Here is a 13591-nt window from a genome sequence, read left to right on the forward strand (position 1 = left end):
GAAGTGGTTTACCAGAACACCACTGTACATTTAGTGGTGTTAATGAAACATCCAAAACATATTCTAGCTATTGCTGGGTAAACAGCAGGCTGCAGACCTGTACTTAACAATTGTTGAGATTTTAAAATGGCCAGGAAAATGAAAAAACACGCTTAATAAGAGGCTTTTGATTTATAGTTTCCTAAACTCTCCTGTGTGATAGTTTTCTGGAAATGCTTATTTTGGAAGAGATTTACATTTAAGAATATGAACTATTAGGCATGAGGTGTGAGTATAAAATAGTGATTCCAAAGACAGCACATAAAAATATCTACTAATTTTATAGTGGAAGTCTCCATAGACTTTTAAAAACAGCAATTTTTAGAAAGATTTGTACTTTCCCTCTGAGTGTAAAACAATCCTTGAACTATGCTTATGGAGATACAAGTATGCAAAATTACCTGAATTCACTTCCAGATAATTTATGTGCAAACTGCAACAAAAACTGGATGAAGTTTTCTAGCTGGGGAATAGATGTTCTCATGGCAGAGTTTTGGAACCATTTTTCTGGTAAATATGCTGCTATCTGTTAATTAAAACACAAGGTCAAGTTTTTAATAACGATAGTTACTTAAGGCCTTTTGCTCCTTTACAGTTATGGTAGAATAAATTTTGAGAATTTTTGTCAAAGTTTATACTTCTTAAAAAATCGTATTTTAATGCCAAGAGCTTAAAATAGACTATTCTTTGAGTACTCTCAGGGGTATTTGTCATACTTTCTATACTCAGTATTACTGAGCCATTAAATCTGTACAAATGCAATTTACACTAAGCACTAGAAATGCCTAGACACAAAACAGTCAACTTAAATATAAAATATATACATTTAGTATTTCACACTAAGAAACTGGGTGACCTAGCATATGATCTACATAAATTACAGTTAAGGAATCAAGTAGATGAATATAAGATACACAGAATAAAAAAAATTATGGTTTTGATCTTTTACTACGCTGCTTTAGATGTTCATGGCAGCATACAGAGGCTGCTGCATTCAATTTTTCTTTGGGGGGGGAAACACCAACACCATTATGCTAAAGGTAATATGATTTTGGGGACAGTTTTGGTAAAAACAAAAAAATGAGAGAATGGGAGGACGGAAAATCCTGATATCAAAGAAATTCTTGGACAAATAGGTTATCCTACAGTTAAGATCAGTACCTCTCAAAGTACAAAGTTGGGAAAAATATACCACACATTATAAAGGATGTTAAAGTTCTGGAATGTACTCTCTTGAAAACACAGTTGAGGAAAAAGCTTCTTTAATCACCTAGCTCATCTTTAAGGTTTAAAAACCCAGCCCTTACCGGACTGAAATTTAAAATTATTTGCACATGCTTTTCTCTTGCTTTGTATCACATATCTCAATAAAATTTTCATAGAACTACCTAGCTTTCCCATAAATGATCCCAGAATTGAAAGCCATACTGTCTTGGCATGGTTTTTTCTTTTCTAAGATTTATTTATTCATTGGGAACTTGGGTGGCTCATTTGGTTAAGCGACTGCCTTCGGCCCAGGTCATGATCCCGGAGTTCCAGGATGAAGTCCCGCATGGGGCTCCCTTCTATCAGGGAGTCTGCTTCTCCCTCTGACCCTCACCCCTTCATGTTCTGTTTCTCTCAAATAAATAAAATCTTAAATTTATTCATTTGAGAGAGAGAGAGAAAGAGCACACGCATGTGTGTGAGTGGAGGGTGGGGCAGTGTAGAGGGAAAGAACCCCAAGCAGGCTCCTCGCTCAGCAGGGAGCCCAACGCGGGGCTCCATCTCAGGACCCTGAGATCATGACCTGAGCCAAACCAAGAGTAGGCCACTCAACCACCTGAGCCACCCAGGTGCTCCCTGGCATGGCTTTCCAGCCACAAGCTGTGGAGAGAATGTCCTCCTACTTTTCTACTTCTGATAGTAGACTCATGGTCAAAGGGGACTAAACTGAACCTGAAATATAGAGGATGGGCAATGAATTCAATTTTGGGGAGATGATGTAGTTTAAAACGACATGATATAAAAACCATAGCCCAAAAAATTATGACGGGTTAGGAATTGCTATCTAATGTCTTACGTTGTTTTTAAATTTATAAACATTTTTCCATATTCTTTTATCTGATGAATAGACAATGTTTTTGGATATTTAGGTTGTTTCCAACTCTATTATAAATGCTACAATAATATTATTTGTACTTAAACTCTGACAAAGAAACAAGCCCCAAATAGGGTCCTTTGCTCCTTACAACAGCAAACCCAAGGCTTTAACTTGCAGTTTCAACTCCTCCAAGGAATGTCACTTTTTAACAATCTCCAAGTTTCTGGAAGGGCACTATAGTGAGGTCGTCTGCATGATAAAAACCATGCCATTCTCCTCTCCTCAATAAGACCTTGTGCCGGCCTGAAATAGTCCTTTTCTTTTGCTAATAGCTTTCTTGTCTCACCTTCTTTCTTATGAAAGCCTTCCTTTTTGTACAACTCCTGAGAGGATCTCTCTACTTGCTAGATGGAATGCTGCCCGATTCACGGATTCTTAATAAAGCTACTTAGATCTCAAATTTACTCACTGAATTTTCTTTTCTAACAAATCTACATGTGCATCACTGATTTTTATCTTAGGACAAATTCCTTGAAGTAAAATTGCTAAGTCAAGGGGTATGAACTTTAAAGGTTTGTAGCCATCATGCCCAAACTCTGGAGTTCTATCCCTCATTCCACCAGCAAAGACTGTTTTTCAGAACCCCCGGCACCACCCATTCTAGGTGCCCCTGAAATAAGCGCTATTGTTTCCTCCTGCTCATGACAAGAATTAGGAAATAACAGCAAAAAAAAAAAAAACCCCTGCAAAACAAAAAAACTGGCCAGCATAACAGGTACAATAATATCCTTACTATATTATTTTGCATTTCTGATTACTAGTACTGTTAATCTTTTCCACATGTTTAGAAATAATTTTTACATATTTTTTTGGTGAATTTCCTGTTGCATGTCTTTTGTCCAATTTTAACTGTAATATCTGAATTGTTTAAAGAGCTTTTTAGGAATGTGGATATTAATCTTTATACGGCTTATAACTTTCATTTCTCAGTTTTTCAACTCCCTTTCAACTTTTCATTATAGAAAATTTCACACCAACAGAAGGAATAAGTATGGTAACCAATGAACCTATCTATCTTCTAGTTTTAACAATGACCAAATAATCTTGATATCTTTTAAATGTTTGTAAAACTTCAGTGAATGAAAGCTTTAATCAAGTCGCTTTTTTTCATTATTTCTTCTCTTGTAAAGTTCAAAAGGACTCCCTTACCATAAGATACATTTTCCTCTTAATATTTGTTTCATTTTTATACTTTATATGAAATTTATACTGGTATTTAGTGGAAGTTGAGACTTTAACATTCTTTTTGTAAAGAGTTAACCAGCTGGCCCAGCACCATTTATTAAATATTTCTTTTCCCTGCTGGTGATAATTCAAACCAGTATACTAATTCTTAAATACTGAGGAGTTGGTTGCTTTTGGGTGTCTAGTCTATTAAATTGATTACCACCATTTTAATTATTCTCTTACAAAATAGACTTAAAAAAAAGTTTAAAGTAATCTATACCCAATGTCCTGACCCTGAGATCAAAAGTCACATGCTCTACCAAGACAGCCAGGGCCCCACAAAACAGACTTTAATGTAATTTTAAAAAATGATAAAATTACACTGACCTGTTTGCACTTTTTAACAACCTCTGGCCCAGGTATGGCATTAAGAAGAGCTATAATAAGGTAACGATTTAGCAGCTTCCCCAGTCCTAGTTCTTGCAAGGTGTCATCTGGGAGGAGTCCATTCCAAAGAAGAATATTGCGGAAGAGCTAAAATAAAAATCAAATGAGTACGTAGCTGTTTCTCTAAAGGAAAACTGCATAAGCCTCCAACAAACATAAAACGTTGGTCAAACTCTTTAGAACTCATTAGAAGTATCAATAGAAAATTTGTTCATTTCTGAATATCTAATTTTATTTGCTCATCTTATTTTGTAGGACTATCACCCAAAATCCATCTTTTTCAGATGGAGCCTTTTCAGATCAATAATCTTCCTCCTCAATTCACACTCCCAGAGTCTGGAACCATCCGGGTGCAAGCCCACAGGACCCAAGGATTCAGGAAGGACTGCCGTTAAAGCCAGTGCCACTGTTACTAATGTGTGAGCCTGAGAAACTGTCATTGCTCTGATATATAAGATTAAAAAATATGACATTCTAATAAAACGAATATTGGTTGCCCTTCCTTCCTCTAAATCCGTATCTTTGTGAATTTTATAGTCTTTTCCATTTTCTTTCCAGTTCTGTGTTTATTACTCTAACATGCAATGCTTTTCTACACTGTGTATCATTAGTGTTGTTCCCTCTTCCTGGAAAGTGTTTTTCCCTGACTCAACCACATAACAAATATGGATTCACCCTATTAAAAACTAAGTCTGCCAAGGTCACCCAAGACCTAATTGTCAAATCCAGTAAACATTTTCAGTCTTTCTCCTAATTCTTTTGGGTGGCATTGTCTTCACTCTTTTTCCATGATGCCACCCTCTTGTGACCAGTCTAAGTTTCACAATAAATTCTAATGCTTCTTTGAAGACTTCACTTTCTCTGCCTGCCTCTTATGTTTCCCAAGGTTGTATTCTTAGCCTTCATCTCCTCAGAGGTGGTCATTCGTGACCATGGTTCCAAATACTGCCTACATGTGGCTGACTCCCAAATCTCCAACTCAGATCTGTCCCCTGCAATTCAGACTTTTAGATCTAGTATTTTTCCCCATAGAAATCTTCAATTCGCCATCTGAAACAGACCTTTATCATTCCTTCAAACCTGTTCTTCCTGTATCCTCTCCAATGCCCTCAAAGAATGTCACTGTAAGTTACCAAGTTGCCAAAGTCAGAAACTTGGCTAACACCCTACTCTTCATATGCAATTATAATTCAGTCATCAAGTCCTTTCAATGCTCCATCCTAAGTATCTTCTGAACCCAACTTTTTACCATTCCTCCCTATTACCACTGACTTAGCAATGACTTCATCCTTTATCTTTCAGACTAGCGCTTGGCCAACTATAGCTTGTGCGTTAAATCTAGCTTGCTGCCTGGTTTTGCAGAGCCGGTAAACTAAGATGGTTTTTATATTTTGTAACATGTGAAAGTCAGGACACTGAAATTTCAATGTCCATAAGTAAAGTTTTACCGAAACACAACCATGCTCATTTGTTTACATATTATTTATAGCTACAAAGGCAGAGAGCTGAACAGTTCTGTAGACATTCAAAGCAGAAAATATTCACTATCTGGTCCTTTACAGAAGTTTGGTAATCTCTGCTCTACAGTATATCAGATTTAAAATAAATTTATTTTTGTAGTCTTCTGCTTACCTTTACACCTGACCAGAACTGCCTTTCTTGGAACTTTGAATGTGGTGATGTTTTGTTTTCTACAGTGCTAATTTGAAACCGAGAGAGGACAAAATGTAAACTGTTAATCTTTCAGAACCAGAGTTCAAAAAATTCATTTTTTTTTTAACCGAATTAAACCATAACACATTGACAGAATGTAAATGGAGTGCTCTGATGATATCGAAGTTACACGTACACTTTGATCCAAGCACCCCATTTCTGAGAATGCCTTCTGGAGGTATGGCTGCACCTGTACTGGATGGTACGTCTATAAAATTATTCACAGCACTGTTGGTAATCGTTTACCACTCATATGCCCACCAGTTACAGTACATTATATGAAGGCATATTATGCAGCTTAAAAAATGAGGAAACTACTCTTGTGATGACATCTCAAAGATGTACTAAGTCAAAGTACCATACAAGATAATGGTTACAAATGTACTTCCTCTGCTATAGAACGGGGGTGGGGGAATAAGATTATGGCGTACAGAAGTATTCTAATTGCATGAGGAAATTATGGAAAGGTAAAAAAATTAACAGTGATTATTATGGCATGCAGGTACGTGTATGGAGGAGGAAGGGCAAAAACTGGATGGAGGGCAGGAGTGGGAGGGAGTAAGACCCCATTTTAAATATAAATTAAAAAATACATACTCATACCTTTGAACCATATAAATAATTTCTTATTTAAATATTATACAACAAAACTTAACAGGGCATATTTTTACATTCAGATATCGCTTCACAATTTCAATTAGCTAGAAAGCTTAGAAGTTCCTTTCTGTTCTCTTCACAAAAGCTCTTCCACCCTGTGAAGACTCACTGGATAGCTTTAGTTCATGATCCAGAACTATAAACTGATGCCTTCTTAGCAAATGTTTAAATATGCATCAAATATTACTTGCTTCATGATACTGTATATAGAACCCTGAAGATTCCACCAAAACTACCAAAACTGATAAGTGAATTCAGTAGTCACAAGATACAAAATCAATACACAGAAATCTGTTGCATTTCTATACACTAATAATGAAGTAACAAAAAGAGAAATTAAAAAAAATCCCATTTATAACTGTACTAAAAAGAAGGATAAAATATCTAGAAATAAACTTAACCAAGGAGGTGAAAGACCTACACTCTACAAACTACAAAACCTGGATGAAAAACTGAAGACGGACAACACAAAACACATGGAAAGTTAATTCCATTCTCGTGGATTAGCAGATCCAATACTGTTAAAATGTCCACACTACCCAAAGCAATCCAAAGATTTAATGCAATCCCTATCAAAATACCAACAGCATTTTTCACAGAACTAGGACAAATAATATTAAAATCTGTATGCAACAACAGAAAACTCCAAATAGTCAAACCAATCATGAGAAGCAAGAACAAGGCTGGAGGTGTCACAACTCCAGATTTCAAGACATACTACAAAGCTGTAGTCAGAACAGTATGAAACTGGCACAAAAATAGACGCACCTATCAATGGAACAGAATAAAGAACCAGAAATAAACCCATACTTATTAGGTCAACTGATCCTACGATAAAAAAAGGCAAGAATATTCAAAGGGGAAAAGACAGTCTCTTCAACAAATGGTGCTGGAAAACTGGACCACTTTCTTATACCACACATAAAAATAAACTCAAAATGGATTAAAGACCTAAATGTGAGACCTGAACCCTTAAGAACCCTAGAAGAGAGCACAAGCAGTAATTTCTTTTGGCAACAGCTGTAGCAACATTTTCCATCTAGAAAAATGTCTCCTCGGGCAAGGAAAACAAAAACAAAAAAACCCCTACTTGTTTCCTCAAGTAAATCCACCACTCACAGACAGTTTCTAGCTTTCTGTGCCAGGCACTGTTCTGAGCACGCTCTTCATCGTCACGATGTCCTATGAAGTAGGCATTAATACCTCACTTCACATACAAAGACACTGATGCACACAAAGGCCCAGAGTCAGTGGTAAATCTGGGCTCCAGAATCTGGGTTTAACCACTCTGTGATGCCACCTGCCATGTTCTTAACATAAACAAACCGATGTCCAAGTGTGCCAGGTATCCCACATGGCATACAAAACGAGAAATATTTTGTTGAAATCCCAATCTGCACCTTAACACACTGTGTGCATGTTTGAGAGAACACTTTATATAGTTTCTTCTGTGTTACCTTCTTAAATCTGTGCTGCAGGATTAGCTACTTCATGCAATCTAGAAATTAACAGCTCTTACCTCTTCGGATACAGAGGAATAAAAACATCATCTTCTATTGCTTTCTTCATTCTCACAACAATGGATTTAAGTAAATCCTATTATATAAAAATATAAAAGCATCAGTTATAGCCATATGTAGAAGTCTTTACCAAGAGAAGTAATTTTAAGAGTATAGTACAAATTTGTACACACAGAATCAGGTGTTAAAATAACTATCAATTAGGTACAAAAGAACTTTATTCACCCATGTTGGTGCATACGGCTAGCTTGTGCATTCCCACTGCTGTACAACATACTCTGTCACATGAATACTAATGATGGGACATTCACGTGGTTTCCAGTGAGGGGCTACATTACACACAGTATTGTATGTAAGTTCTTATACGTCTTCTAATATACAAAGGCGTATATTCCTGATGGATATACACACAAGAATGGAACTGCTGGAACTCAGTTTATGTCTATACATTCAACTTTGTACATAATGCCAAATTGTTTTCTGAAGCAGTGATGTCCCATTTACATTTCCACCAGCCATGTACGAGAAATCCTGCCTCCCTATACCTTTACTAACATGTGGTATCCTTTTGTTTTTTAATGTTTGTAATTCGTGGGGTGTACAGTCATACTTTAGTTTTTATTTTCCTGTTGAGTAATGTGATGATGAAAATCCCCTCATATTCTTTTTAGGATTTGAGAGAGAGAGCATGCATGTGAGTGGGGGAAAGGAAGAGGGAGAGAAGCAGACTCCCTGCTGAGCATGGGGCCCAACGCAAGAGCCTGAGATCACGAGCTGAGCCAAAATCAAGAGTTGGATGCTTAACCAACTGAGCCACCCAGGGGCTCCGAGTGTTCACTCATATTCTTATTTTGCCATTTGGACATGCCATTTTGCTAAGTACCTAATTAAAAGCTGCTTGTTTATGTATTTTTTAATAAATCACATTCTCTTTCTTATTGATTTGCAGAAGCCTTTTATATATTCTAGCTATGGGTCCTTTGTTGGTTTATCAATGTCCTTTGATGCAGTAAATTCACTTTGGCACATTCATTTCATTGTGAATAAAAAATTGGGAACAATCAAAATATTTAATCACAGAGCGTTTTTAAGATATCATGTTATATCCATCCATTGCAAGAAACTACTACTTAGCTAAAGTTTGTAAAGACTGTAGTAACACACAAAATTAAATACTGAATGAGATAATGTTAAGGGAAAGAAGTAGGATACAAATGTACATGTCTATTAGGATTATAACTTTGAAGTAAACGGCTGGATAAAAATATCTTACAATGGTATCAAGTCCTAGTATGAGGATGAAAAGATAAGAGGAATTTAAATTTTTTTTCATGTATTACCAACGTTTCTCTAATATTATTCTTATTCTTAAAAGGGAATCCATATTTGAAAAATAAAAATGCCACAAAACACACTAGAGTATTTTTCAAGTCGGTGACAATGCGTGTAGCACAAATTAAGCTCTCAAAAACCCCATACTGGCCAAATTACTCACAAATGTAGAATTCAAATATATTTTTTTCACAAAAAGTATATCTAACTGAAGTCCTGTTTCTTTTTCCACTTTTTATCTAGGACATATTCCTCCAGTGGCCACATATCACTATTAAATTAATGTTAAAAACAAAAATTCAATTTTTTTTACCCCATTTCAAAAATATTTTGCATTATTTTAAAAGAATAAAGATCATTTTTCTAGGCATTATCTCCACAAAGTAGTATCTGAATTTATGCAGGTTACTGAGTTAGTGTTTGTACTAGACACGACAGTTATGTTTAATTTTTTTCCATTTAGATTACATCATTTTGAATGCTAGCCTTGACAAAATTTCCATATTGTTTAAATTTTTGTTTCTTAAAAACAGTTCTCTAAAAAAAATGCTATAAAGGACATTACTGAGTCAAATGATGGAAGTGGAATATGGATTGTAGATTAAGTATCATGAAGTTTACTGAAAATGATGTGTCCCATGGTTACGTAACAGACTATTCTTAGCAGATATGCAATTTACTCTCAAAGTGTTCAGGAGAAACAAATTGTGTATATATACAATGGGACAGCAGATAATAAAGCAAAATGCGGCAAAATATTAATGACAGGTGAATCTGGATATAAGGGCCTATGAGTATGCTATTTTTACTCAGAGTTTTCTGTAAGTTTGACATTACTTCCAAAAATTTGTTTAAAATAAGTTTATAAATTTTAAAACTCTGAGCTCATTAACTTTTTTCAAGTATTCAAATACATTATTTCATGGGGAAAAAAAAAGTTCTCCAAACAGTAAAGTTTTAACAATCACATACACACACACTCTGTATAATTCTTTAAAATAGCTTTGAAAAGGCTCTTAGAAGCTTTAGCTAGTAGTTTTTACACAGCTCTCTATATCCACGGAGATAATCCTGGGTGGCTTGGGCAGGTGCTCACTACAGCAAGCAGCTTTGCTTCTGTGTTTGTGGATAGGGGTGTGTAAGATTTTATGTGAAAAAAAGTTCTGTTAATAAAAGAAATCTGAAAACTAGAAATCTAAATACCTGATAACATTTTCACACTTTCACTAACTGGTCAGCCAACTTATGCCTAAAAACATATAGTGATAGGGAATCACGATCTCCTGAGGCCGCCCATAACTTTGGGCAATATTAACTATTAGATTTCAGTTAACAATGAGAAACAAACTTTTTTCCTATACCTTCCACTCCTTGGTCCTAATTTACTTCTTAAGATCATACAGAACAAATCTAATCTCCCTTTCACATGACAATTCTCCAGATTCTAAGACTGATATTTCACTTTTCTACATTTTCTCTTTCCCATACCATCTTAGACACTTTCCATTTAATATAGTTACACCCAGAATTAAATGCAACATACCCAGGGAAGTCTTACTTGTGAGCAGAGCACATATAAACATTTTTACTCAAAATAGCACACACCCAGTAGAAAGAACTCCCCTTGGTTTTTCTGTTACTCAAGTGACACTATTGACTCATATTGGATCTACTGTTGATTATATCCCTCTGGTTTACTGATGCTGCTTCAAGGCCGTTTCTTTCCTATCTTTTATTTACGCAGTTGAATGTTTGAATACAGGGGTAGGACAAAATATATTTCCTTTTATACCATATATTTTTAGAGTCAGTCCATTTTCTCAGTATTTAAAATCCTTTTGGATACTATTCTACTATCCATAAGTCTATGCAGAATTCCTAGCTTCGTGCCATTGGCAAATTTTATTAGCATGCATTTTACATCTTCATCCAGTTCAATATTGAACAGGGCAAATATTGAGAAGATATCTAATACTAAAAGACTCCCCCCAAAGGTAGCCACATCCCTCTTGGTCCAGTATTCTGTAGCTATACTCTACCAGTTTCTTGTACCTAACTGTACCACTGCTAAGCTTATCTTTCCCCCATTTAATCCACAGGAACAATCATAACATCTTTAAATACACTACCTACTCTACCCGCACAGTACCTTATTCATCAGTGAAAGTAACTGAGATAATATGGGAGCACCTGCTTCAATAAGCAATCACCTGTATTTAGGAACCTTATCAGTGACAAATTATAGTAATTGCTACTTTAAGTATTCATAATCTACCTCTGTAATAATCTATTTTAGAATCTTAACAAGAATCAAAACTATTCTCAACCAGGCATTAGCTTATAGAATCATCTGATTCTCACTTCAAAAACAAGAACTATGCTGAGTCCATTCTTCTAGAACCTTTTCCATTCTCTTCAATTTCTTACACATCACTGAAAAAAATACAGTGATCTCACTGGCAAGGCAAACTGTCTTAGTAGCCAGGAACACTAACTACGTAGTTCAGTGATTCTTACGTAGGAGTGACTGTGCCATGCCTGGGGAATATTTTATAATGTCTGGAGATATTTTTGGTTGTCAAGACTAGGGAGCACTGCTGGCATCTAGTGGTCAGAGGCCAGGGAAGCTGCTAAGCATACTACAATACGCAGGACAACTTCCCACAACAAGTAATTATCTGCTCCAAATGCCAAGACTGTTGAAGCTGAAAAATCCTGATGTAGTCCAGTCTCCTACTAATTACACAAAGGACCCGTTTTCCGCATTCACTGTGGGAGGGCTTCCAGAATAAAAATAACTGGTATAAAAACTTCACGAGTGAATCTGTAACACTTTTGAAAGATTTTAGTTATTACAAATTATGAAGTGCCCGGTCTACCACTTAGTACCCAAGTGAACTTTTACAAGGTACGTGGCCCTCTAGACCCCAGCTTCTTCATCTGTAAAATGCAATTAGTGTCAACACATTTTACAAGGTTGTGAGGATCAAATGAGTGAAAGGGTTTAATAAATAATAAAGCACTATTTATATTTAGGTTACAATTACATAGTCCCATATAGAGAGCAAATATAAGATTCCATATCTACTTCCTTGTGGCTCTTATCTACTACTCCTGGTTCTATGCTCTGTAACAACACAGATTAAACCCATTCCTTCTTCAAATATAGAATCTCTATATATATCTTCTTCTAAATTAATATCTCTAATTTCTGCAATGATTTTCAGGTTATATGTCTTTATTCTGTTGGAAGGAGGTGAAGAATGCCCTCCTTCCCATCATAGTTGCTATATGTTCAAATCCATTACTTTCCACTAGGTTCCAGCTCAAATGCCACCTTGAACATTTCACAGTATTTTATTTGGGCTACTTGGGCGGGGGTGGGGTGGGGAGGTAATGTGGTCAGTGACATGAGCTTAGGCTTTAAAATAAGATTAAGGTTCTGGGGCGCCTGGGTGGCTCAGTCGTTAAGCGTCTGCCTTTGGCTCAGGGTGTGATCCTGGCGTTCTGGGATCGAGCCCCACATCAGGCTCCTCCATTGGAAGCCTAATTCTTCCTCTCCCACTCCCCCTGCTTGTGTTCCCTCTCTCGCTGGCTGTCTCCATCTCTGTCAAATAAATAAATAAAATCTTTAAAAAAGATAAGATTAAGGTTCAAATCCTAGTTCTAATTCAAGGTATTACTATGAACAAATTTCTGAGACTCAGTCTCTTCATCTGTAAAATGAAGATATCACCCATTTTTTAACAGAGCTGCTAGAACTAAGATGACACAGGACCAAGACCTAACAGAGTGCCAAGTACACAGCAGGAATTAAATAAGTGTTCCTTTTCTTCCACCCCTTCTCACTTCCTATTTTACATAACACTTTAATGTAGGCTTCATGACCAGTGTGGAGCTCAATGTGGGGCTTGAACTCATGACTCTGAGATCAAAGACCTAAGTGGAAATCAAGAGTTGGAGCTTAACCGACTAAGCCACCCAGGCGCCCCTTAAATAACAATATGTACATTTTATTTCCTTTATGAGTACATGCTTCTTGAAGATGGAATTATCTGGTTCCCCTCTTCTCCCTCTAACTTCTTACAGCTTCCCTCCTTCATAATAATTCCCAGTGCTAAAATTTAATGGTGTTCAGAATATGAATGCTTCTCAACCACCTTGCTTATTCTACTCCGGATGCTCTCCAGACTGTCAATCTCTCAATTTCCTTAAGGGTCAACATATAATTGGTTTACTGATTTAACTGTATGAATATATGACACTCTCATCAACAAACAGAATGATAAAAAAGAGTACCACAATAAAACTAAGATTTAACAAACTCCTACCAAAGCCTCTAAAAGGTCTCTCCTTATGTCTTATGTTGAATAAAACTCAATTCTAAATCATGGTGAGATGAAAATCTATCCTATTGAACCTTTTAAGGATTAAAAAAAATTTTTAAGTATAATCTACACCCCAATGTGGAGCTCGAATTCATGACTCCCAAGATCAAGACTCACATGCTCTACTGACTGAGCCAGCCAGGTGCCTCATATCCATTGAACTTTGACTCCTTAAAGAGATTACT

The 13591-nt window shown here is 36.2% G+C and overlaps 1 protein-coding gene across 1 annotated transcript in view; it reads right to left on the reverse strand.

The window, feature by feature from the left end:
- Positions 1-13591, reverse strand: part of GCFC2 (GC-rich sequence DNA-binding factor 2) — a 47474-nt gene that overhangs the window by 1905 nt on the left and 31978 nt on the right. Inside the window, exons 13-16 of the mRNA XM_045810876.2 lie at positions 7686-7762; positions 5429-5495; positions 3737-3883; positions 441-565 (exon numbers count right to left, since the gene is read on the reverse strand). Coding sequence (XP_045666832.2) covers positions 441-565; positions 3737-3883; positions 5429-5495; positions 7686-7762 — 416 coding nt within the window. The remainder of the gene's footprint in view (positions 1-440; positions 566-3736; positions 3884-5428; positions 5496-7685; positions 7763-13591) is intronic.

This window comes from Ursus americanus, chromosome 7 (assembly GCF_024610735.1).
Source record: "Ursus americanus isolate L20-20 chromosome 7, mUrsAme1.1.p, whole genome shotgun sequence".
NCBI classification, from domain to species: domain Eukaryota; kingdom Metazoa; phylum Chordata; class Mammalia; order Carnivora; family Ursidae; genus Ursus; species Ursus americanus.